Source organism: Megalops cyprinoides, chromosome 5 (genome assembly GCF_013368585.1).
Source record: "Megalops cyprinoides isolate fMegCyp1 chromosome 5, fMegCyp1.pri, whole genome shotgun sequence".
Taxonomy (NCBI): Eukaryota; Metazoa; Chordata; class Actinopteri; order Elopiformes; family Megalopidae; genus Megalops; species Megalops cyprinoides.
In genome coordinates this window covers 21231618-21258201 of record NC_050587.1, presented here as the reverse complement: position 1 = coordinate 21258201, position 26584 = coordinate 21231618, and the positions used below count along the sequence as shown (strand labels likewise).

Below are 26584 nucleotides of genomic sequence, written 5' to 3'. Positions count from 1 at the left end.
TTATTGGTATGACATATATACTACGTTATTACCTAAGCATAAATAATGAAAGCACAGATCAGGAAATCAACCAGCCATTTGGTGAATATATAAAAATATATTGAAATCTCAGTCTCTCTCCTTCTGTTTCCCGCTCTCTGTCTCTCTCAGTCTCATTCAGTCTTTCTGCCTCAGTCTCCCCATCCAGGAAGCAGCAGCCAGCTCTTCCACCCTGGCCCGTGTTGCTCCCTGTGTGCTGTTCAGCTCCACTTATGGACCCTGTCTGAGAGAAGGGCTTCATGACTTGCATCTGGGATCCCTCCCAGAAATCAGGGCAGAGACAAAGCAGCCCCCCCCCTCCCTTTAACTAGCCACCCTTCCACATGAGCCCTTTCACATCACTCCAAAAGCACCGAGCTGCCATACCCTTTATCATGCATAATAATGGGCTGATGTACCGGACAGAAGAGCTTTGTGCGCCCGCCACATTTCAAAACCACAGCATTGCACGCAGACGTAAAGATGTGTCACCCTGCCAGACAAAATGCATAATTATACATTCACTAAAATTCTCCTTTCCTCCAGTGCAAATGATACATGCTGCATCAATCGCACACAAACCAGCACATAAAAAGAGCACACAGCACCCATACAGGTGCATTGTTGTATTCTTTTTTTTTGACCATATGAATGACACTCCAACATTCCAAAGCTCCGTTTGTGACAGTGATTGAAAAGATTACCGCAAATTTGCTGGTCTGCAGCTGCTGAGCATTAAAGCCAATTGCTCCAGCTGCCAGGCAGAATTTTGTGTGTGTGCTTTGTTGAAGACAAATAGATTGTCAATCACATTGACTGTCTCTTTCTCCCTCTCTCTCTCCTTCTCTCAGACACAGACACTCACAAAACAGTACACAATCTTCAAAGTACTGGAAATCCCTCATGTGAATACAATAGTTATAAAGACTGCATGAATTATTCATTCATTCAACATGATCCCCCTCCCCTCCCCTCCCCACCACACATAAACACAAACACAAACATGCTCCTTCTTGGTATCATCTTTATCCCAGATAATGCACTTCAATTTAAAGCTTTCAGGCAAAGAGCAAAATCATCATCATCATCATCATCATCATCATGCCATCATCATCATCATCCTCTTGGGCCTTGTGTCCCTTTGTCCTGGCTCTGCTCATGCGGCCTCTACATGGAAATTGATTACGTAGGATAGGAGGAGAGAAGGCACAAAGCACTTCTCTTTAATGGAGTTTCACTCCATCCTCCTTAGTTGTTTTAAACACACAACAAAAGTGGGGGTGGGGGCCTTTTTTTCTTAGAAACAAGTGCTTTATCTGGTAATGAAATCAGTTAAATGCACTGTTACAGGGTTGGAGACAGTCAGCAGTGCTCTCTCTCTCTCTAGCTCACCAAATCTGCCTCTGAAAGCAGCACATTCCCTCAAGGGTGATAGAACTGTGTCAGAATTACACTACAGTCAAAAGTATTTATAACACAAACAAAAAAAGCTCACGGGGTGGGTGGTGTGCGTGTGTGTGTGAGTGTATGTGCGTGTGGTGGGTGTGGATGAGGTTCCATAATAGTAATGACTCTTGCGATTGTTCAGGCAGGCATTGGCTATAACACAAGCATTAAATCAATGCTGACATGTATTTCAGCCCCAACATTTATAGCCAGACTTCAAACAGAACACTTGTGTTAATTAAAGAACTGAGAACAGGAAGGCAGTGGGACAACTGATATGAGTAAAGACAGGCAAAAGTGAGGGAAAACGGGAATTCAATATCAATGGGTTTATTCAGAAAGTGGATTCTAACAGCCAAACTGCACATTCTATAGCCATTTTCACATCTGAAAAAAACAAACAAATAAAGAAACAATTTCCACCAGCAACCAATGCCACAAAGATGGTGGAAGCAGCCCTATTCAACTTCAACACAGTAAAGTCACCAACATCCAGATGTAAGACCTTGGGTGAAATAAACTACATTGAAGAAACAAAAAGCAATGACACTATAGAAACAATGAATATAAACTGAAGTGTTAATGAAAACTGCCATTTCCTACACTCAGCTGTTTGGATTTGTCATATAAAATGTTCCCTCAGCAAGCATTTTCCACAGATTTGTCAAGCAGCATCAAGGAACACTGCCAGACTGCAGTCTGAAGTTAACACCATTTAACCTGTTTCCAAAATGGGTACAGAAGTTCTTTAGTCTTTAATGATGCTCATCACACATGCCAATTAAAACAGGTCTGTAGAGTGGCACTAAAGTAAATTATCACTGAAGTAATAATAATTAGTAAGAAAAAAAACTCACAGACAAAGTGATGCTGTGTTGATTCAGAGGTGATTGTTCGTCACTGCCAAATAAACTGCTAAGGAATTTGTCTGGCTGTAATCTATATCAATTTGTCACTAAGTGTTGCAGACTTTATCTCAATGTGAAAAAGAACTCCATTTGAGAGATGAAATGTGTACCAACTATTTATGGCTATATTACTCAAGAAGGAAATGATAGTACGTTAATAGCACCTAAAGGCTTAGATCTCCCCCTACAGAATACATTTCTGACAGCAGCTCACAGCTCCATTTCAGACTACAATTTTATAAAGATTTGTCATATTCCATTTAGATACACAGTATTGTTGTTTACTGTGAACTATCTCACTGGGGTACACTTCAGATACCAGCTTCAATTAATTTGTTCACTTTCCAAAAATTCGTAGATAAACAGTTAATTAATGTGCGCATAAATGATGTTATCGTTCTTTACTCGCATACCCCACTTTTTTAATTACAAATTTGATAGAGCAGGCACACGGCCAAAATAGTTCGGCACGTTGCGTAAAATAGGGAACATACAATCCGCTTCGAGTTTAAGAAAGTGCAGAGCTTGTTTGTTTGTTTGTGTGTGTGTGTGTGTGTGTGTGTGTGTTTGCGTGCGTGTGCGCGCGTCAGAGACATACGTCTGGGTTTATGTAGTGAGCAACGCACTCTTGGCACTCCGCCTGATGTGTATATGCCAGAGGTGGCCGGGATTAAACACGCAGCGCAGTTAGATGGAGACACCTCAGCAAGAGACCCTCTTTGCTCGCTCTCTCCGTCATCTATTCCGCGAAGAACAGAGGAACTGAGAGCCATACCTACCCATACCAACTGAAATGAGGAGCTTCGCAGTTTGAATATTTTTTACGTTGTATATAGCGTGGGAAAGTTGTTCACCAATATAATATGGACTGCTCATAGAATTACTGTTGATCCAAAACAGACTTTTGAAATCCTCTCAACATTTAACTTGAGTGGAGGGTGAATATAACAATCTTTACCATTCACAAAGGTAACATCAGTACCAAATAAAGAACATGGATCCTCTACACACAACGGACAATTCCAGCACCAACTGGACCAGCGGTCTGGAACTTAACGACACGGAACTGTATTCGAACCAATTCGTGCAGCCAGTCTGGAGGATAGTGCTGTGGGCGATCGCTTACTGCACCATAGTCCTTGTGTCAGTTGTGGGTAACATCGTGGTCATATGGATCATCGTAGCGCACAAACGGATGAGAACAGTGACAAACTATTTTCTCGTGAACTTAGCCTTCGCCGAGGCATCAATGTCGGCGTTCAACACCGTTATAAACTTTACTTACGCCGTGCACAACGAGTGGTACTTCGGGCTGGTGTACTGCCGCTTCCACAACTTCTTTCCCATCGCAGCGGTCTTCGCTAGCATCTATTCCATGACGGCCATAGCACTGGACAGGTGAGTAACAGACAGCCTGTTTGAGTGGCTCTGTCTCTGTGACTTTCTGTTTCTGTGGGTGCTCTCTGCTCTCTGGGGTGTTTTTTTCTGTCCCTATTTGTCCCCTTTTTGTTGACCATGTTTCCGTACAGTTTGCCTTTGGTATACCCACATTAAATCTATTATCAGCAATATCTCTATATGTCTGTCTCCAAGTTATCCTCCCTTAACTTTTCGAAATTATGGAGACTGACACAGTCAAACATAGTCAAAATTTTAAAAGACAACAGCCAATAAGAGAAGTCAAAATAATTTTGGTACAGATAGTGTCAAGCATTCAACAGTTGTGACTACCCAATCACCCAACGGAAAAGCAGAAGTACGCAATAAAAGAAAAATATAGTCTGTGCAGTTTAATGCACCTCTGAGCAAACGGTTGGACTAAACCATGCATATTTTACTGATAGCGTTTTATGTAGGCTTTCAGCCACTAAATAAACCCTTGATGCACATAATGAAAAATCAAAGTTGCTTTTCACTGTGCTGAGGGAAAAATCTATCAATACTTAAATATGTAAGAGCAAACAGAATGTTAATTCGCTAATGAGGCTCCCAATATTAGTTAACTTAAAAAAAACTTCCGAAATATTTGTATACATGTGGACAGAAAAAAACAGCCCTAGTTCCTAAATATTGATGTACCAGAAGACTGAACATTTTTTTTACTTCCTACGAATAATGTTTTAAAAACATTATGTTTGAAAATTACGTTCATCAGCAAATATACACAAGTATATATTTACATGGATGGAAAACATACTGTAGGTCTCCTGGAGTAATAACTAATTATATTAAATATAATTAAAAGTAATTACTGAGCTTCCATCATTAGAAATCCATAATTTTGTTATTTAATTGTATGCTAATTTTTGATGATGTATTTAGTTGTACCAAAAAAGCGCAAGACACCCAGGCCCAGGGTCACATGCGCCATGCCATGTTTATGGCTTTCACTCCCAGCGTTTGTAGCATGCTCCTGACCTTTGCTAACCTCACAAAATTCAATTACCCTTAAGTGCTTGGGTTCAAAAAAGCAGGCTGAAATGGTCAGGGGCCACTGGCCGGAGATGTCCCTCCTACATAGATCCACTGCCCTCTGTGTGTTTTACCTAGACAGTGCCAAACACTGTTGGAATGCTAGTTTCAAATAAAATAACATATTATTACAGAATCTATATTGCATATATATTTTTACACATACATGCATTTCTTATGAAGGATGGTGTGTAAAACCCATTAACCAGTTAGTGCAATCAAGGATTTAAGGCTTACATTTTAAGCTTTAAATAAGCTTCATCTCAGTGATGTTACTTTTCCCTTATAAATACCTATAATGGGGTAATCTGTGCTGCAGAAAAGATTCTCTCGGTGTTTGAGTTGCTGTATGTACGATATGCACATGATGGTTGTGTGGTGCTGCATTGCAGTGTTACGAGACATGCACTCCTTCTTCACCCTCTCCCTCACCCTCACTCGACTCTGTCTCTCTCTCCTGCATTCTCTCTCTCTCTCTCTCTCTCTTTCTGTCATATCATATTTCATTAACATTTCTGGAAACTCCGCCCCCTTTCTTCTTGCCTCTTGCCTTTCCTCCATCTCAGTTACAACCACCACAGCCTAGAGAGACAAAGGAAACCAAAAGCTAAGAGTCCTGAAAAATGGACTGGACTGAACTGAGGGATGAAAACTGGAGTGCCCCATCGATCCATTGCTCCCTCAATCAATACCCTCAGTCTCATAACTGCTACCGGGGGATTAAAGGGAAAACAAAGAAGGAACAAATGTATAAATAAAGAAAGGAAGAACTTTTATAGTATTTAGTATTGGATATTGTTGCCACAGTTGGCTGGTGTTTGTATTCCTACCTTATTTCCAATATGTCATCTGGAAAACAGAATCACATCCTCAGTATGTGACAATGTCATCAGGAGAAAAAGCTGCACAGATACACACTGATCTACCGATCCTTAAATTACCCAGATCACTGTGCCTGCTTTCAGCAACAGGCACAGCAGTATCAGATTTTAAGATTTGTAACATCTTATTAATCCATGTTATACCTTCAAGTGAAGTTTTCATGCACACTCATACACACACACACACACACACACACACACACACACACACACACACACACACACACACACACACTGCTATAACCTAGAAGGAATGGCAGCTGAAAGAGGAGCTAAATGTGTGTTGTGTGCTGTATTTATATGTGTTAAATGTTTTTTAACAGAGAGGTGGAGGGCAAAGGAGAGAGTAATGAATGTAGTCCCAGCTGATCTGGCATGTACTTAGATTATCTCTGTATGCCTTTATATAACAGCCGGCAGTGCCCCGACACACACACTGACTACGAGCTAACTCCCCTACTCCTACCCCACTCCCTCCCCTGTGAAAATAACAAACAAAAAAGGACACGTCATGGTAAAGGGTGTTATAAGATGAGAATGTCCTGCCAGACGTTCTGTCTGTCACCCTGCTAGCGTGTTCTCATGTTGTATTACGTGTTTGTTCCTTCTGTGGCCTGCATGCGACTGCTAATATGTGCGCCAGGGGATTAATATAATACCTCCAGGTTGTCTCTTCAGCCCCTTTGATTTGCACCCATTCTCCGGAGCTCATAACACCACCCCCCGCCCCAACCCATCCCATCCCCCCCCCCATCATCTGGCACGAGATGGGCGGGGGACAGAGGGAACAGGCTGACTAATGGGGGGGGGGGGGGGGGTGATTTCCTATCTAAAAGAGGAAGGAATGGGCGGGGAGATGGAGGAGGAGAAGAGAACAAGTACAAGCAAGAGAGATTAGCAATTCTAAACTGGACATATAAAAAGGACAAGACAGGGAAAGGGAGACATGCACTGGTAACTGCCTTCAGGGTCTAGGTCACCCAGGCAGAGCAGGTTTAGCACTAACCCTCCCTGTGGCTCAGGTCATTCTCCTTGAGTCCTCCTCTGCTCCCTCTCATCCTCCCCCAGCATGAAGACGACCTGAGAAACTGCCACAAACTGAATGACCCACTGTGACCAGTAACAGCTCACAGTTAACTGGGAAGCTCTTACGTCAAGCTAATTAAACACAAAGTGCTGATGCGCTTTGTGGATGCAGATGGACGAAAGCGAAGATTTACTGTGAACGTCAGATTCCTCACTTCCTAGGCATCTGTCCCGGAAAGCCTGGAGCTGGTCCAGCTCTGCGCTCGAAACGTGGCGATATATAGACAGCCTGAATACTAAAAACTAGCCAATAATGTCAATGGTCAGCATGCCAGCAAAATAAGCCCGTGAATAATGGAAGCAGACTGGCTGGCTTACGGGGGAGGCTGTTCTTTGCAGTGAATGCTTTGCCAGACTGAACTCCACGGGATCTCTCATCAGAGGACTTCCTTTGTCTGCTGGGGGGCCTGGAACACACATGCAGCATGATTTCACTAAAGGGGGAGTGCTGCTGAAGGCCAGCGCAATGCTGACAAAGGAAGCAACAAACAGAAATCTGCCAAGCAAGGGTGTGTGCTTCTCAGGCTTTTGAGATACAAGGAAAGAGAGAGAGAGAGAGAAAAACAATGAGAGAGAGAGAGAAAAACAATGACATAAAATACACAGCCTCTCTGTGTAACAGTCATGGTGGGTCAAGACAGGCCCCTAAGATGAACTTACAGTGAGTAGAATGAAAAAAAATTCCCTCTTCCGCCACCCTGCCACCGGTCACTTCCCACCCCTCCACACAACATAACCAAAAATGACTCCTCCCCCGCCTAACAGATATGTCTATCCCCCAAGGTACGTGGCCATCATCCACCCACTGCAGCAGCGTCTGTCGTCTACGGAGACCAAGGTGATCATCGGGGTGATCTGGGTTCTTGCGCTGTTGCTGGCCTTCCCCCAGTACTACTACTCCAGCACTGCCCAGCTGCCCGGCCGTGTTGTCTGCTTCATCGACTGGCCGGAGTACACTGTCTGGAACTTCAAGAGAATGTGAGTGTCAGAGAGCGCCCTCCCAATCCTTCAGGAAATGCTGACTGCCTGTGCATTACATTATTGGTATTTAGCAGATGCTGTCACCCAGAGCAAATTACATAAGTTACAATTTTATACATGTTATTCATTTATACAGCTGGATATTAACTGAGGCAGTTCTGGGTTAAGTACCTTGCCCAAGGGTACAACAGCAGTGCCCCAGTGGGGAATCAAACCAGCAACCTTTTGGTTATGGGTCCTGCTCCTTACCACTATGCTACACTGCCACCCTATGCTTCTGGTATAAGGTACCAAAATGTCTACAGACAAAGTACTACTAAAATGATAATAATGACAGAAAGACAGAAAATGCTGGAACAGCAAAAAAATGAACACAACAAAAAGTCAGTCTGTGTATGTATGCGCTGTATCAAACCTTGTTTTGACCAATGGGCTCTAAAATGAAATATCCAAAATCATGTTTCATAAATAACACTAATAAATAAACACTGAATGAATAATGACCGTCTCGTGTCCAGGCAGGCAGCACTTAATATGGAATAAGCACAGACCAAGCTGTTTAAAATTCTATTCCTTGAGCTGGGCTTCAAGTACAGCCTTTTATTTATTGATTTGATAGATTTCTGTTTATTTTACAAAGCTCTACAGCAGTGCATCCCCAAAGACCATCTTCCTGGTATCATCACATCATATTTCATTTCCTAGGCACATAAGCTATCAAGCACAAATGGCTTACAGTCAAAGTAATTGGAGGGATATGGAACCCTTTCAAGGTGAAGGTTATTGTTTTTATTTGTAATATTTTGAAATTTTTAACATGTACAATACAAATAAAAATAACAACAAGCAACCATGCGAACAAGATATGGGGAAGGGGGAGCAAGGGAAGGAGTAAGGTTATTCTTTTTGAAACAATGTATCGTAATATTGATCAGTGCTTGGCTATCTTGGCCCTGGTGAACCATTGCCTGTACTAGTTTTTGGTCCAACTGACTTAGTAATTAGGTTTTGACTGAGCTCTTCGAAGAATACTAATCGGGATTTGACATCATTGTCTGCTATCTGCTAGATGTCCATTGCAGAAGTACTTTGCTGTAGGAAGCATGCAAAACGGCAGTGTGTGTAAAACAGTTGCTTATATATGTTAATTTGGCTGACAGATTGTTAATACTTTACAGATTAGTATTCAGTACAAAGCTATTAATTGTAATAAGGCCTAAAAACTTAGAGCAGGTTTCACAGACCATGATTAAGCCTAGTCCTAGGCTAAGAAGTTCTACTCTGTGGAAATCTCCATTAAAAGAAACATATTGGTTTATGACTAGGCTGAAACCTTGTCTGTGAAACCAGCCCATTAACAACCAAACAAAGCTTAACTGAGACAGAGGCCCTATAGAAGGAGCAACTGATAAGGATAAGAAACTGCTCCACTTCTCACCTTTTCAGGAGCACTAACACACCTCCAAATCCTCAACTACACATTTCTTAAAATAAAACAGGAACAATGTTTTATAACAGGTAAGTGTGTGTAGATCTGAAATATATATTACCATTCAATGAACCACTTAATCAAAGTCTGAATGAAAACCAGCATTCACTGTGGATTCCTAGCATCAGATTTAGGAAACAGCACTAGAGGTGAATATTCCAAGAACAAGCCACAAATAAACCCAACAGAACCCTGTCAGGGAAATGAAACGTGTCGCGGAACTCTTAGTCTGCAGTTGGGGAGTTCATGGAATTATATTGAACATGTAGTAGTTCTGCAGTTGTTATTAATTTGTCTGAGTCTGAATAAAACATACACAGTGTTTCCATGGATCCGTGTTCTTATGTGGACTGTGCTGTTCCAGTCATTGTCAATCCATTGAAAGGAGATGGGGCACACTGGCATTATTAGCATTATCTGTTTTCATTTTAGGAATTTGTGTCAGCTACATAGCAATTACAGCATTAATTAAAGTACCTGGACGTGACGTCATTATCTTTTATCTGTAACGTCAGCTCATTTTTGCCAAACAAGACAATTTTATTTTTTATTAGACCCACATATGGTAAAAGGCCAGGTCTCCTATGAAAATGGCCAGGTCTCCCATGAAAAAGAGATGTATTTATCTCAAGGGACATCCTAGGTAGATAAAGGAACTAATAAAAATGGACACGAACGTGAGTGCACATCTGTCATTTGTACATCAATAACAGTTGGCGGGGGAAGTGCGCACGCTCCAAAAACAAAGACGAACCTCGGGGAAGAACAAGTGCATGTCAGCTGCAGTGCAGTCTTCAATGGAGAGGGCCGTTTATACTGCCCAACGGAAAGTATCTCACTAATGGAAACGCAAATAATTGCGCACCGTACTGTACCGAACTGTACTGTACTCCTTGGTGGAAACGCACCATAAGAGACATTGTAGGACGTAGTGGTTAGTTTGGCATCGGATGCCGCTGACACAGGGCCTTGGCAGACAACACAAGGCCTGTACGGTCAGCATGCTCCTAATTTCGACTACCCAATAGTCTTCATAATGTGATAGTAGTCTTAAATTGTACACATGGCAACCTGTGGTTCCAGGTCAGACTTAACTGCTTGGCATGTGTAGAAACAGAGCAGCTGTGGGCCTGACTTCAGGCTGCTGGGAAACCAAGCAGGGGCAGGAGAGAGCCCAGGAATATGGAGTCAGAATCCCTGGGCAGTTGATGGCATTGATGACACAGTGAGGCTTCATTAATGCCATGATGGGTGGAGTGACCTTGTGCTGTCAATAGCTGACTTGTTTAAACCAATAAAAAGATATCTCTCTTCACAGAAAAACACTGTGATTGGTTTAGAATAGTTAGTCATAAATACCAAATGAAGAATCCATTTATTTTGGAGTGCTTAAAGGCTAGCTGACAGTGAGGAGAAGGAAATTAACAGGATGTGTATGTGTGTGTGTGTGTGTGTGTGTGTGTGTGTGTGAGAGAGAGAGAGAGAGAGAAGGTGGGAGAGAGGGAAACTTAATATTATAACATTAATTAAAACACAATTAAAACAAAAGTTCTGTCATTCATTGTCATCTAAACATAAAAGCACAGCATACACTTGATTGCTTTTGGGCAAAGACAGTCTACCATGGCTGGTATTTTGTCTCTGAAAACTGAGAAATGCCCTGACAAAGTGTGGATTTGCTGAGTGCATCAGGCCGTTTTTACCTGGCAGTCCAGAGAGAACAGGCTGTGCTTACACTGTCAGCTTCAGGAGGCTGTACAAATGAAAATGGGACAAATACAATCACACCAGGGACAATTTTTTTGTCCCTGGTGTGATTTATTTCCCCAGAATTGCTCTGTTCTACCCAAACTTTCCAAAATTTGAAACACATCCAAAGTCTGCCCACCCCCGTCGGGGAGGAGAGGATCTGCTTCTTGCTGGCAGCCAGACGCACAGCTGCCTGTCACAGCCTGAGGGACAATGAGCTATGTGCCAGCCCAAAGGATTCCTAGAACAAAAAAGATAACGTGTTGCAAAAGAAGCTGGTAAGACATTTTCTCATTCTGTCCTAGCCTAAATGTTGTACCTTGTATGGTTCCTGGTAGTCAACATTATCGTTACCACTGACCACTATTTCTGTACCGCTGTAAATTTCTTTGCTTCGCACTGTTTAAGGATGTTAAGGATGCCATTAGGGCATTTTGAGAGAAAAACCAAGAGAGAAAGAGAGGTATTGGTTAAAGTAACAGGTTCCACATCAGGTTCCATAATGTCAATTCAGTTTCATTCAGTTCAATTCAGTTCAATTCAAGAATATTTGGCAATATGACAAGTGTTGATGCATAAGCATTGACGAGTTGGTCATGCACGCTGCCCACCCAATAAGAATAATTTAAAAATTCATAAAACAAGAACAAGTAACACTGTTATTGATAGCAATTGCTATATCATCATTTATCCTTCACCACTTAGCCATACAAGTACTATACAGGGACTGAACTGTCACACAATCGCTGCCCCCCAGATCAGTGCTGTTATAAATTGCTGTGTGCTTTTGTGTTTGTTTTCTTGTTACCGCCTTTACTCTGGTACTTATTGTGCTGTTTGAAGTTGGATCTTACTAGTTTCCCTATACCCTGTAGCTGTATAAATTAGAAAGTGTCCTCAAACAGACCTTCTTCTCAGCTGAGAACTGTCTCATTGTGGAACTGTACACATCCTGTCCCCGTACTGTCGCTATACTTACTGTATGCACTTTTGTACATCGCTTTGGATAAAAGTGTCTGCTAAATAAATAAATGTAAATGTAAAGTACTAAATTACAATAAAAATATGTCATAGGACATCTCTTCTTTTCATGCTGTCACTCTCTGGCCTTTTTCAGGTTCTCTCTTTCCTCCCCCTCCCTGGTTCTCATTTGATGTCCGTCCCCCTTTCGAGTTCAGTTCAGTTCAATTCAGATCTGCTCCATTGGCATGATTGTTCCAGGCTGTGCAATGCCAAGGCATATAAATGAAAACACATGCAATAATGGGAGGCGGGGAAAAGGTCATGGCAAAAGCAACAACAATAATAATGACATTCATTTTAAAACCAGTAGCAACACCTATAACAGTGGCAGCAGTAATGTCTTGGTTTTTCAGGCAATGTGATGTCCCAGCTACCTACTCACTGTCCCTCTGGCCATGGCACTCTGCCACGTACCTGGCAAGCAGTGGAGCCGTGTATCCCTTCCCCAGTAAGACTGCTCATTCTTCTTTAGCAGTCACTTTCAATGGTGGAAAAGCAATTATCAGAAATGTATTGCTGTAATTTTCACAATTTAGGTGAATGTGCATTTCTGTTCTCCGCCTCTGTTTCACAGTAACCACACAGCCTTTCGTCCTTTGCCAGCCATGGGTTTTTCCACTGGCCTTTCTCTCTGTCCCTCTCTCCCTTCCCGTCTCAAGGGTCTCCTTGCGTCCTTCCTCTTGCTCTGTGTCCCCCGACATGGAGGTTCTGCACCCAATGGTTATGTCCACATTAGTGTCAGGTGTTGATGGAGGGAAGTGATTTTCCTAAGCAGCTGAGCTTCTTCAGTGCGATCCATCAGACTCCCTGCAGGTGAAGCCTGCCTCTTCCTTAGAATAACATGTTTATGGCTTTCCCATGCATAATTCATCACTGCGAATCTGTGCCATTGTTCTGTATTGGTGACGCAGTCTTGCGGCCATGTTGCGTGGGCTGTGTGCAGTTTCTCGCGCTAATCGCGTTTGCTGTATGTGTTTTTGTGTGCTTTATGCTGAACAATGATCCAGCTATTGTGACAAACAGTTAAGGCTAAAACCTAGATCTTTTGTCTTTGGTATGACACATTATATTCCCCCCACTCTGGACTTTCTCATAAATTGATGCACGTACGTCTTTCCCCCGCGCTGTTTTGCCTGGAGCAAGGCTGTCTCTGAGAAAAATAAAGGAATCAATCTGAGATCTGAAGTGCACCCTTCGCAAACTGTGATGTACCCTTCAAAATTACTAATGACCCCCTACTTCTGCTCCTGTCTGTGTGAGACCCACATACTGACATGGTCTGAGATATGGATTTAAGTGGGGTGTGCGGGGTGGGAGGCTGGATACATCTGAAAGCCTGTTGTTTACTCTCAGTTTAACAGGGCTTGCCTTATGTTATTGTCTCGAAAGATTGAAGTGGAGACTAGCTGATGAGAAGGAAAGCATGGGCATACTGAGGTGTTTGTCAAATATTCACTCTTAGGGGCACAACCAATGAGGATGACTGGGTGATTGGGTATTAAGTAGCAGTAGTTCTCCAGACATAGCCCTCATGCTATTGTCTGTGTGCAGAGATTAGGTAGGAGGGCACATGGCATGATATTAATAGGTCTTGTGTCTCTTAGTCTCTGCAGTCACAAGTGCATGCACATACTTGCACACACAAATGCACACTCAGGCATGCGCTACCTTGCACATTCACAAAGGCACACACACTAATATTCTACAGTATGTGTCTGTGTCTGCCAGGTAACTGAACAAATTCTGCCAGCCAGTCTCACTATTTTGCTGATCTCCCTTTTATTGATCCATTGATTTATTTCCTCTAGTGATGTGATACTGTGTGGGTATTACCTAATGACCTACCAGAAATCTTCACGCTGTTCTCAAGAACTGTGGCATCATCACTGTTAGCAACAAGTGATACAAACTGTATGTTGGCGTTGCTACAGAAAGAGGGGTTGTTTGTGTGGAAAAAAAACAAAAAAACAAAAAATGGTGACAAATGAATTTCAGACCAGCATGGAGTAAAAACATGTAACGTAAATGCTCTAGTCGTTTGAGGAGATTTGGGGACATTTTGTAAAATGGTCTAGTACTCTCAGAAATGGTGAGATTGGATGGAACAATTAATGAAAAATGTCATCCACTAACATCACACACTTGTCACACATCACATGGCATGTTTGTGAATATTAGCATGGCTGGATTTTCCCCTTTGGAAGCAATTTTGCACCTCTGAAATCAATATTAGGCATCCTATGAAATCAATATTAGGCATCCTAGCAAAAATGTGTTGTGAAATGACAGTATCCTTGGAGTTAAAAATTGTTCCGTCAAGGTGACGGTAGTGCTAAATGCATTCCCTTTCAATGAAGGAGAACGAGGCCGCTTGGTCTCCTGATGTTTTCTTTGTGCAAACCAGTCTTGTCTTTTTCACTGAGACAAGAGTCTACAGAATCATCTCATTTGGGCTTTCTGAACTCATTACCATGCGTTCTTTTAATTATCATTCAAATGGCAATTTTACCTGTACACCCTGGAGGGTAGACGACCTCACCACACCCCAGAGGAAGGATTCTGAGGTGATCTCTCGGCTCAACAAAGATGGCATAGGAGATGGGAGAGGAAATGAACTTCAGTCCTCTCATGATTCAGTCACTGGCAGAATACAGATAATGTAATCACTCACAGAATGCAGATAACATAATCACTCACGGAATACTCATTAAGCACTTTTGGTAAGTTTTTGTGGAGTCATGTCTCAGAATGGAAAAAGTTAGACTCAACTCTGCATGCCTGTGAATTAATCTGGAGTGATGGAGAATCATGAAGTTCAAACAGTTTTCCTCCAACTCACATCCAGGATCCAGGTGAAAAGGCAAAAGGCAGCTCTGTTGTACCGTATGACGATTTATGAAAGTGATACAAGCTAACTGGCACTTCTTGTCTTTTCTTGTTCACTTTTCACCTCCTTTCCATCCTGTCTCCTCCACCTCTTTCACTTTTACTGCTTGCCGCTCCTCTCCCTGTCGGTCTGTTTGTGTGTGCGTCTCTCTCCCTCTGTATAAATCCCTCTCTCCTGCATCCCCCATTTCCTCCTCTCAGGTACTATGTGTGTGTGGCAGTGCTAATCTACTTCCTGCCTCTGCTGGTCATGGGCTGTGCCTACCTGGTGGTGGGTTTGACCCTGTGGGCGAGCGAGATCCCGGGCGACTCCTCTGATCGCTACCGGGAGCAGCTCATGGCCAAGCGCAAGGTATCGGGCTCCAGGCTGGGTGAACGCGCCAGTCAGGAGATGGGCCTTCAGCCTCTCGCGGCTCTGTGTGTCAAGGCCTTGTTTTATTTTATGAGTCAGAAGCTTTGTTTTTCAACTTATATGGTATGCCTGTGAGAACTGAGCTGTGGTTTCTGTTGAGAAACCTCCCTCATACTGCCCACTCTTGTCCCCGTCCCTGCTCCTGTTCCTCTCAACCTTTCTCAGGTGGTCAAGATGATGATCGTGGTGGTGTGCACTTTTGCCACCTGCTGGCTGCCCTACCATGTCTACTTCCTGCTGCATGAGTTCTTCCCTCACCTGTTTGAGGAGCTGTTCATCCAGCAGGTCTACCTGGCCATCATGTGGCTCGCCATGAGTTCCACCATGTACAACCCTATCATCTACTACCTCCTCAATGACAGGTAACGCTCCTGCACCAGCACTGTTCCAGCACAAGCAATCGTGACTGCGCTGGTGTGGTTTGGACATATAATGAATATGTTTGAATAAAAGTAGAAGGTATGATGGCAAATACCGACAGTGAAAAGCACAGAACGGTACACAAAAATAAAATAGAATTTGAAATGACAATAAAATGGGAAGTTTGAAGACAGACTAGTTGGCTTGCCATGGGCAGGTTTAGATTAAGCTTTGTCTTTGAATTCTTTTACAATGGTAGTTTTGTAGCTGTAGGAAATTGGTCGTAGGTCAAAAAAGCATATATAGCAGTGACACAAAAAGCAGTAGCATGAATCTATAGGTTTAGCTGAAGCTGTGGGCCAAATATATAATATCAAACAATGATTACTTATGATGATAAATAGTTAATTTTAGTTATTTAAAGTTAATTAAAGTTAGTGATTAGCTTTGCCTTTGGCAAGGCAATTAACGATCCCCTGAATCCCCATAACTCCCCCACAATCCCTGATATTTGCAAAGCCCATCCCTGTGCCCTGCAGATTTCGTGCAGGATTCCGGCAGGCGTTCTGCTGGTGCCCCTGCGTTGCTGACGGCTCGTACGAAGGCCTGGAGCTCAAGTCGACCCGCTACCTGCAGACCCAGGTGAGCGTGTACAAGACCAGCCGCATGGAGACCACGGTGTCGACGGTGCTGCAGCACGGGGATGAGCAACACCCCTCGCGGTGCCTGGAGACGGACCTCATCTCCAACGGCTCCACCTCCCGCAGCGTCTCCAAGACCTCCAGCTTCTACTCCAGCAACCACCTGGCGTAGAGCCCTTTGTACTGCCCTGCACAGCCCCTCTCCCCCCACCCCCACACTTTATTCTGCAAGACAGGTGCAGTGAGTGTGGGTGCATCATTCTGTGGTGATTCTGAGGTGCTGTGGGGGTTTTGTCAGCGTGTTTGCAGCCAGTGCTTCGAGCAGAGAGATGCTTCGATGCCAAAGCTCCATGGCTCGTCAGTCGGTTTTTATGTCCCTGTCCATGTTAAGGGGCTGCCAGCTTCAATCCCAGACCCATTCAGAGCATGTGGCATAGCACGGCAGCAGGTGTCACCTACTATCCCATAATGAACTCTGTCTCTTTCTCTATCTTCCACCCCTCCAACAGACTGACCTGGAGAATCTCCACAGACTAGCTGTTACCTTTTCCACCTGTTCTATACCTGAAACTGTGCAATATCTCCCGCTGTTAGTGTCTGTATATGAGTGTGCGTCTATGTTTGACTCCCCCAGCACGCCATTTTATATCACCAACTGTCCTGTCTTATAATGATAACTGAGCTTGCAGTTTTATAGGCTACAAGCAACTTGACCCAGGCGCTGAGTCTGTGAGCATCTGAGAGCATGTGGGTGCTCGACAGGGCTCCGGGAGGTGCCTGCCCGCATGCCGTTATCAGCAGGGTCCCGCGGTGCCCGCAGCCTGAGAGGACATCAGCAGCGCATTAGAGACCTTGACAACTTTTTCCACGCTGCCTGTTATCTCTGAGAGTCAGCGTGCCCCCTGCTCCGAAATCGGCAGCGCCCTTGCAGGGGGCGGGGCTTGCGGACGTGCACCGCCTAAGGGCCGACAGAAAAGTCCCACCCGCTGCGAACCATCCACTTTGCACCCGCGTTGTTCTCGCTGTGACTGGCCAGGAGGGGGGCGCAGAGTAAACCGTACCATAGAATGCCAGCATGCGGTTTGTAAATACCATGGAAAAGCGAAAATGCGGGGAACGAGGGTACCTGTGGAATCAGCGCACGTGCGTGCTCGGGCGCTGATGAGGAATCGATTAATTTTCGCCTCGCTAATGGCCGCCCGCGGATGCCAGGCGCAGGCAGTGAAAGGAGAAGAAAGCGCCGAGAGACACCATGCCTTAATGAGGGATAAGTGCAGAGAGCCGCAAATAGCGGCTGCTAAGAGCCTTCCTTTGTCAGCGCTGCTGGAGCACAGCTTGTCCTCTGTGCTCTCTGAACAGGGTGGAAAATGGATCGCTAGTAAAATGAACTCCTGTGCCATTCCGGAATACAGGGTTCCAGAATTTATTAGACGTAGTGATGACGCTTTTTTTTTTTTTTTTGGGCTTGAGGAAGATGGACAGAGGCAGAGAGTGTTGAGAGGGGGAGGAGCCTGAGCTGCACCTGTTCTAGATTACTGGACTGTGCGAACGACAATGTGCGGGTGGAGTTTTGTTTGCCAGCCAGGGCAGAGGGGTCAGGTTATAAATGGCAAAGAGAGGGTGTCAGAAAGGGAAGATGGAGGCCAAGCACCTCTCCATTCTGTCTTTTCATATTGACAGACAAGTGCAGATGTAATCAGATAACACTGACCATATCCCTGACTTTATCTATTTGTGGACCAGATGCCCAGCACCAGGAGGACTTGCGCAGCTGACAGTTTTGTCCTGTTAGGCAGCTGGGTGCATACTTAAGGAGTTCAGCTGAGGAGGCACCTTGACAGAGAGCTTGCAAAGCGCAATGCATCCTCCCCCAGAAGTTCAATCCTGCAACCTCTTAGACTCAATCCTGTTGCTCTGTTGTGTGTAGGCTAAATATAAAGGCAAATGGTGGATACCTGTGACTGTGTGTGTGTGTGTGCTTGTATGTGAGTGTGTGTTTGTGTTTGCAGGTATATGTGCATGTATGTGTGTGAGTGTGTGTGTATGTGTGTGTGTGTGTGTGTGTGTGAGAGAGAGCATGCGTTGGGGTTTGTGTGTCTGTGTGTCTGTGTGTGTGTGTGTGTGTGTGTGTGTGCGTGTGTGCGAGCCTGTGTGTATGTTTGTGTGTGTGTGTGTTAGTGCTGACCATTGAGTTCAGCTTTGATACACAGTTGATGTGAGCTCTCTGGACATCCCATTGCACTGCCAGACAGCAGTGTAATGGAACACCTGGAGTCAGTGATTATAATGGGAAGGAACTCTGACATCTGAGAGCAAACAAAAGTGGACCAGAGCCAGCACATTCTCTCACTGTCTGTGGGTAATAGGAAAGGTTAGATTCTGAGTGAACAATGCTAACCATTAAGAGTGTTTTACGTTAACACTTTTCCACTTGGATGCTTTAAAACCCATTACCTTTTAGCTATGACATGCTTCTGTGAGCAGCACATAATTGAACTGGATGATATCTTACAACAGTTTGTGGTCTCCATGGAAAACTACACCAACTACACAAACTACCATATATGCTATTCTGTCTGTTGAGCTGTTTGTCTCTCTTTATGTCTTTGTCTTTCCTTGCGCACGGTACATTTTAAAAGATGAAAGACTAAAAAGAAATTTTGTATTTGTTCACTTTCTGATTATGTATTTTAAGACAAGGAGCAGTTCAAAACTTGAGTTCCCAGGTGACCCCCCTCTCCAATAGCAGTAATTGGGGGTTGTTAGCAGCTAGTATGGTAACAACAGCTGCACACACATTCTCAGCACTCCTTTTAACTTTCCATAGATGCACTGCATGTCTAACTGCACTGGGCCATGAGAAAGGAGAGTTGCGTGAGCAGGCAGGAGGGAATCTGTGCATGTTGTGTGTCTCTGTGAACGATTGTGTGAGTCTCTCTGTGTGCATGTGTGTGTATTTGGCTGTGTGTGTGCCCATTTGTATGCATGCATGTGTGTCTGTGTGTGTGTTCTCATCACTTTTGTGACCTGCACATCATGCATTCTCTTGATCTGTGAAATCACATGAGTGTTCCTTTGATCACACCAACACACCTGGACTAGTGGCCACCAGATGTACTTTTTGTACTATCTTGTTTGATCAAATTTGGCACCTGCAGATTTCTTACAGCAATCTGTCTCAACTAGTGGATGTTTACAATTTTTATGGAAAGAAACAAGAAATGGAGCATATAGCCAGTATTCCCATCCTATTGTAGTTGGGCCCAGTGAATAATCATTGTAGACCCAGTTGGTTCTTACCTACTCAGTACATTGGGTACAGGACCATTTCATTTCTTAACTACTTCTGCAATGTAATGCCATAACTCCATAATACCCTGATAAACTGGCAGACGGATATGCCGCCACTTGTGCTGTGATGAATCTGTCAAACAGACTGTGTGTGCGGTAGCTGTGCTGTCCGTGAGATGGACTCCCAGTATACAAACATATGTTGTAATTGGCTGGTGAGCAATTGCAACTGGTTTGTGCAGCACACCTGCGCACCTGCGTCACATTGTTCCTGTGCTATCCCATGGTGCTTCACCACAACTCACCTGGAGTGCAAAGCTGCACCCTATGCTCTCAACTGCTTCCCCTGTACTGGCCAATTTCCCCAATCTAACTCTTTCAGTTCAGATGTCAGGTCAGTTTATCTGTCTAAATACATCCTCCTCTCTCCACCTCTCCATCTCAGCTGATGAGTGTGATGAATGTTCTGGTGCAAAATGGCTGCATCCATTATATGGATGTAGTTCCGTTTCTGCAGTGGCTTTTCTGTGCTGGCAAGTTGAACAGGGAGCTACAGATGGCGCACTTACTGTCTGGTATGGGATGAAACCAAGGGATCGGGAAGAAGAGCCTTAAGGGGCCTCATTTACTTCTAAATATTTTCACATTATTTAAGATTAAAACTTCTGCCGCTGTGGATAGGGTGACAGTTTGGCAGGAATCCCAGGGTTTCTCCCCACTGATATTTGAATCAGACTTAGCTTTGCCACCTGTTCTCCAAACCTTCACCTCTCGCACACATAACAGATGTTCAAAACTGGCCCACAAAGCCAACATGTTTACACCAACGTGACTTCCACATGGACTTACTTGAAATGTTTCTTACACTGGGAGGGGGTGGGGGGGGGGGGGGGTATGATTTCAAGCCAGTCATCAAGAATGATTTTCCTCAGTTTCATTACCTCTCACTCCTAAACTTGTATCAATTAAATAAAAAAAAATATATGTCTGTTCATATTATTAAGACTATTTATATTACTATTACTATCAGGACATGCATGAACAGGAACATGGTTCAAAGTGGTTGTTGTAGTTAAGGAATTTGGCTTGTAACCCAAAGATTGCAGGCTTGGTTTCCAGACAGGCCTCTGTCATTGTACCATTGAGCAATAAGGTACTGGCCTGAAGCTGTACTTCATCAGGAAATACCCGCCTGCATAAGCAGATATGTCAAATGTGAGCTGTGGAAGTACCCATGGATAATAATGTCTGCTAATCAAGCAAATATGGAAATAAGAACCTGACAGTGAGAGTTTTGTATTTAAAGTTCTCTCGTTAGTGGAGAACTTGGTCTACACGGTTAGATTCCCTGGTGGAAACTCTGCTGTTGTAACCAAGTGCAAGCTGATCCTGAACCTGAATTACTTGTATAAATATAAAGCTGTTTTACTGTATGATAGTAGACCTTGATATCGTTTTCTCCTGAGGACATAAATCATGTAATGTAATGTAATGTAATGTGATGGACGCCTTACACTGCAGTGCTGCGAAGTCAGAGAGCAGCTGTGAGGCACCAGGAGAGCAGGATCCAAATGGCACTTTGCCAGATCGACGGCATGTACGTTATGTCATATTACAGATGGTGTCAATCAAGTTGTGTCAGCGGATAACACTGTATCAGCTGTCTGTGTAATATAAAAATTGTGTTGTATCTCATGATGAACATGAAGAAAAAACATGATTATGTATAGATGAGCTTGGATCTTTATGTCTCTTTGCTGTGATGCCTCTTTAAAATGATTATGAAACAAACAAAACTGCACTCTGCTTTACTCTGCTGTGTCTGTCTGCTGCACATCATTCTCTCTGTCTCGTTTTGAGGTCTAAGATTAATAGATACTTTTAAACTCACAGAAGACTGAGACATTTTAAAAGCTCTCGGGGTTTGATGGAGGTACTTTATTGAAGAGGAACTTTAAAGAGGAATTTTATAGAGGTAATCATTAAATCCAAAAAAAAAAGAAACATTTTCAACCCCAGGATCTAAAAATGCATACGCACAATGCATACGTCTGCCTGGTGCATTCTAACAACATGGAGTGAACTGAATGTGAACATTCAAAATGAGCTTGAACAAAAAATCTGCAGATGACAGATGCTCTGCTCCCAAACCCTTTCAGTAGTGAGCAACTCTGGTATGCCAGGAGAAATGTTGGTAAAATTCCTTGGTACTTCTGCGTCTGGTCAAATCTCTCTGGGCTAAAGTGTGCCTCTTTCACTGTTGAGACTAAGAAGACGTTGACAAAGGGCATCACAACATCAAATGTCTCTGTTCTTGTGTGGGCAGGCAGATGGACAGACGCCTTGTGTCTGCCTAAAAAAGCGTGCTGACCGGCTAACCTGCCAGCCACTCAGCGTGTCAGCCTTTCTGCAAGCGAGCATGAGTTTGTAGTTTGTGCCTCACTGTCTAAGTGTTCCGCTCATGCCTTATGCCCACATGCAATGGAGGAGCATAAGAATGGAGCAGAGCATTACTGCACTGTGGTCCATTGGCCTTCAGTGAGCAGAATGGCAGGGGGGAAGGTGGATTGACGGCACCAAGCAGAAAGGGGGGAGAGAGAGAGGGAGAGAGAGAGAAAAACACAGAATACAGAGACAAGGAGAAAGTGTAATTACCACGGCTGACCCTTTGCTCCGCTCCATTTAAATCTCAGTGGATTTCAGCTTCATGCTAATGCATCCCAATTTACTTATTTGTCTCGCATCTCTCATATCCAGCTAAAAACACCACCTGTCTCAAGAAGGTGGGAGAAGGAGAGGGAAAGGGAGAGGAAATGGAAAATGGAGGCTATAAGAAGAGTGGGATGTAATTCCTTATTTCAAACCTGTGAGACCAGAGGCACTTTACAGCCATCAGCCTTATCAAGAAATTTTCAGCATATAAATGAAAAAAATTACATTTTGTTCTCTCTCGTCTCTGTCACACACACACACACACACACACACATGCACACGCACATATGCACACAAAGATGTGTTATTTGCATGTGCAGGGGGACATAAGACTCCCAAATGGCAGACTTAAGGAGTTGATTTTTTTTTACTTTTTTGTATAATTTAGAAAAAAATATTTTGTGGCAATGGACTTATTTATGATTTATCTCTGTCTTACTGTGGCTAGTGTGGTTACTTTTACTTCTACCCTTTCTAAATGTACTGTATTATGACTCATATTTACATCTAGAAAATATGCTTTTGTGTCTCATCAAAACAAAGTCTTATAGTATGTACTGTCATCCACACATGTGTGTACTTTCTATAAATGCTCTGTGAAGTGAAATAAATTTAAACATGTCCAACAAACAGAAATAGAATGCCTGACAATGTTTTTAAATGATTTTTTTTTTTTTTTTTTGATGCAGCAAATTTCCTCATTGCAATGCACAGCAGCAAAGCAATGCTGCCAACAGGTACTGAAAATTGTACTCTGTCACTAGTGTTATTATTGAGTGTTGAAATTATGAGGAAAAACATAATGTGTTTGCTGCATGTGTTTAACCACTTTGACGGAAATGGCGGCCTGTTGTGCATAAGGCTCTAATTATAGTGCCGCATTAAGCCACTGCGAAGACTATGGCAGGCAGTTAAGCATGACCACCGGCTGGGTTCATTCAAATTGTTTAACAAACCACTAATGAAGCAAGGAAAACCCTAATAAAGGAAGTAATGGCTCAAATGGCTCCATTTCCTTCACTCTATATGAGCCAGTTTACTGCCTCTGCCATGGGTCAGAGTTTTGATTTTCTTTTTAATTTAAATTTGGGTCTGGTAATGTGAGCTGGAAGGGAAAATAAGCAGAGGTGCAACAATGCTGTTTTTTCCGAGGGCAAATGTTCAGAGTTCAATTGATTGCCTGCGCAGGTATGAATTGACATTATGTGATCCGATCATTGAAATCCAATTAGTAGCTTGTAGAAAAAAAAAACTTGTTTGTCATAACCTGTTCATTTCATTCGGTGGTATCTCATTATTGACTTATTGATATACACCACACTGAACATGTGTTTCGTGCCCATTCTCATTAATGGATATCTGGGGCTGTTCCCTGAAAATGCATGAGCACTTTACTTCTCAATCATCATCTAATCAATATTAATCTTTCCAGAAACATACAAAAATTAACCCCAGAGGCAGTGTTTAGGCAGATGTGTTGTACCAAGCAATTCTGCAGCTCTTATGACCTCTTGGTATATCCAATGATATGCTGCGCTTAGAATTACTTTCCCTTAAAGTCTCCCAGAGTGCCTTTTCACTTTGGAGGTTGGGGACACATAGTCACTGTGTTCAGAAGAATTTTGATATTATCAATAGCACCCTCTGACATGGGACACCTGCAAGATGATTGATGACCAAGCGCATGAATGATCCCTGCCTGCATTGTCCACTGCATGAGCCCATGACACTCTTTGAGCTTCCATCCTTGAATCTGTGCATTTGCTTTTTACGCTTAGCTTGTTGAGTGACAACACTTTTTTCTTTACCCAGGCAGTTATGGCTGGATAAACAGCAGCTGTTCGGGGCTTAGGTCACTGAGCTACTTCTGTGATTTGTCACGCAACTCATCTCAACATCACTCAAAGGACTCACGCCCATCACTGAATCTCAAACTCTCTTTAGTCAAACTCTCCCTGAAATGGAATAGAGAACTAATAAAAAGAACTGTGCAGGCTCCTTTTGGCGCTTATCACCTGGTGCCTCTTTCAACATTTGAACCCTCTGTTTCTATCAGACTCTTTCACAACCCTCTGCTGTTACCTTCTCTCACCAGGCGTTACAGACAAAATCCTTCTCAGTCTCCCCCCGCAACATGGCCAGCCCTAAAGCTTCAACACAAGATAAAGAGTGTTCCCTGCGGCGACATTAACCCCAGGACATTCAAAACATTTCTGCCTGGTCTCAGGGGAGTATCAAGAAGAGGACAGTGATTGGAAATAGGCATGAACAGAGGGAGAGGAGGAGGGGTAACCTGTAAAAAAGAAGAGCATGCAGAAGACACACTGTGAAGGGCGTAGATGTTAGAACATACTTTTTAAAGAGGCTTCACAATAATGAATGAGTGATTCAATCACGCCTGATGCATCCATGATTATTGATAGCTATGAGACAGTGGAACATAGGCTGACAAATGACTACTATTAAAGAGATGACAGCTTCAGTATATGAAGCCACAACTGACACAAATCAGATTTCTACCTGGGTGAACCTATTTCACCAAAATAAATAAATTAAGAATAACAACACTGCGTGTATACATTGTAAGCACCATGAAATGCCAGCGTATGTCAAAGTGTTACTGCACTGAAATCCATGGTTTCTTTCTTTAGCACAGGGCGTGCCATATTTCCAACGCTTTCTTGGGTCCATAAATTTCCACTGACAGCTGCGTCACATGCTCTTTTCCAGTCAGTGGAGCAAACAAAGGGCTAACTGGTCAGAGGGAAATGGGATGTAATTATGTTTTTTTTATTATTAGTTTTTTAATTAGAATTATGTAGTGTTGATTTTATCCACTTCTTTCACCAAGTTTTCACTGTTTTTGCAATGTTTTAGTGGATGATAAAAATGAATAAAACCACTGTGATTTTTGTGTCTAATGAATAAAAATATGCAAACCTCCTGGTTCGTTAAGGGATGATCAAAATCTTGGGTTAAACTGCCTTTATGTATAATATCATCTGCAAGCTGAAAAATGCACTTTTGCTTTTACCACAGATCCTGGGTTTACAGGGTGTTTTCCCTCTTGCACATCTGGGACTAAACATTAAAGTTCAGGGCAGTGAAATTTCCAAATCAAACTGGAATATAGGAGAGAGAAGACAGGAGAATGCTGGGCGAATGGAGGGGAGATAGCATTGTGCAGGCCCGTATTGCTTTGGTATTGCCTTCACCTCTGTGAGTTCTCCAAACTGGATTTAATGGTTATGGTGATGCTGTGTTCAGCCTGCAGCAAACACATTGGGCATGGCAGATTAATCTGCCTCTTGTTGACAGAGCCATCAGAATAATAAGTGAGCTCCCTGTGAAACCACCACCCTCGCCGTTCCACCTCTCGCTTTCTCTCTGTTCTCTCTGTCATTCCTTGCATGTGTTTGTCTCTATGTAGTTATCCTTTTGCCCCTGCATTTCTGTCTGTCATGAAATAAACTGCTATCCCATGCAGGGTGGTGAAATTGCCAGTGAACAAAGCTCGCAATCAAAAGGTTGCGGGATGTTCTGCCAATACGGACTCACTGTAACTGCCAATATGGCAGTGTTGTCTGTGGTTCTGCATTGTTGCAATTACACTGTACGAACAAAATACATGCAGATGCTGGACAGTCTTTTTTCTGCACTCTCTTTGAGCACTGAGAGGACATTTCTTGCCTTCTGCCTTTCACTTTCTACCTTTTCCTCTGTCTGCTCGTGGTGAAAATTTTCTTTTGTTCCAAAGGCTGCACAGTGGCAACTCCCAGCAGCAACAGAGCAGACTGACCAAGCTCAGCTGGGTGTGTGTGTGTCTGTGTGTATGTGTGTGTGTGTGTGTGTGTGTGTGTGTGGGGGGGGGGGGGGGTTTTGATTGTGACTGTCCCCCCACTGTGAGGATCTTTAAGAGACCAAAATGCCTTTTGGGACAACACAGAGAGGAAGAGCCGGAGAGGCTATGAGGGAGCTAACAATGCAAAAATCCCACCATCCCTCCATGCCGGTAGGCACTCTGACTAAGATTTGGGAGGCTTGCCTGTCAGACTGCTGGGTTTAAACATAAAAAACACAGTCACATTCCATTATAGTCAATGACGTACTCTACACCAACTGCACTGTAACAGGTTCCCTCTCCTGTGCAATCGTCCATTTCGGTTTGATTTCTGTAGTCTCAAGTGTCGATTTCTACACCACCAAAGAAGGAGTAACCTCACAGATCT

The 26584-nt window shown here is 43.4% G+C and overlaps 1 protein-coding gene across 1 annotated transcript; it reads left to right on the top strand.

Annotated features, from left to right (window-relative positions):
- Positions 1–3300: 3300 nt before the first annotated feature.
- tacr1b (tachykinin receptor 1b) lies at positions 3301–16554 on the top strand. Its single transcript, XM_036529320.1, has 5 exons — positions 3301–3770; positions 7595–7789; positions 15141–15291; positions 15517–15713; positions 16251–16554. The coding sequence occupies exons 1-5, from the start codon at positions 3367–3369 to the stop codon at positions 16522–16524; spliced, it is 1221 nt and encodes a 406-aa protein (XP_036385213.1). The 5' UTR covers positions 3301–3366; the 3' UTR covers positions 16525–16554.
- The last annotated feature ends 10030 nt before the right edge of the window (positions 16555–26584 follow it).

Excerpts from the sequence above, each read along its gene's own strand:
- tacr1b (XM_036529320.1), top strand. The coding sequence starts at position 3,367 with ATGGATCCTCTACACACAACGGACAATTCCAGCACCAACTGGACCAGC. Across the intron at positions 7,790-15,140 it reads GTCTGGAACTTCAAGAGAAT|GTACTATGTGTGTGTGGCAG; the intron begins GTGAGTGTCAGA and ends TCCTCCTCTCAG. Across the intron at positions 15,714-16,250 it reads TACTACCTCCTCAATGACAG|ATTTCGTGCAGGATTCCGGC; the intron begins GTAACGCTCCTG and ends TGTGCCCTGCAG.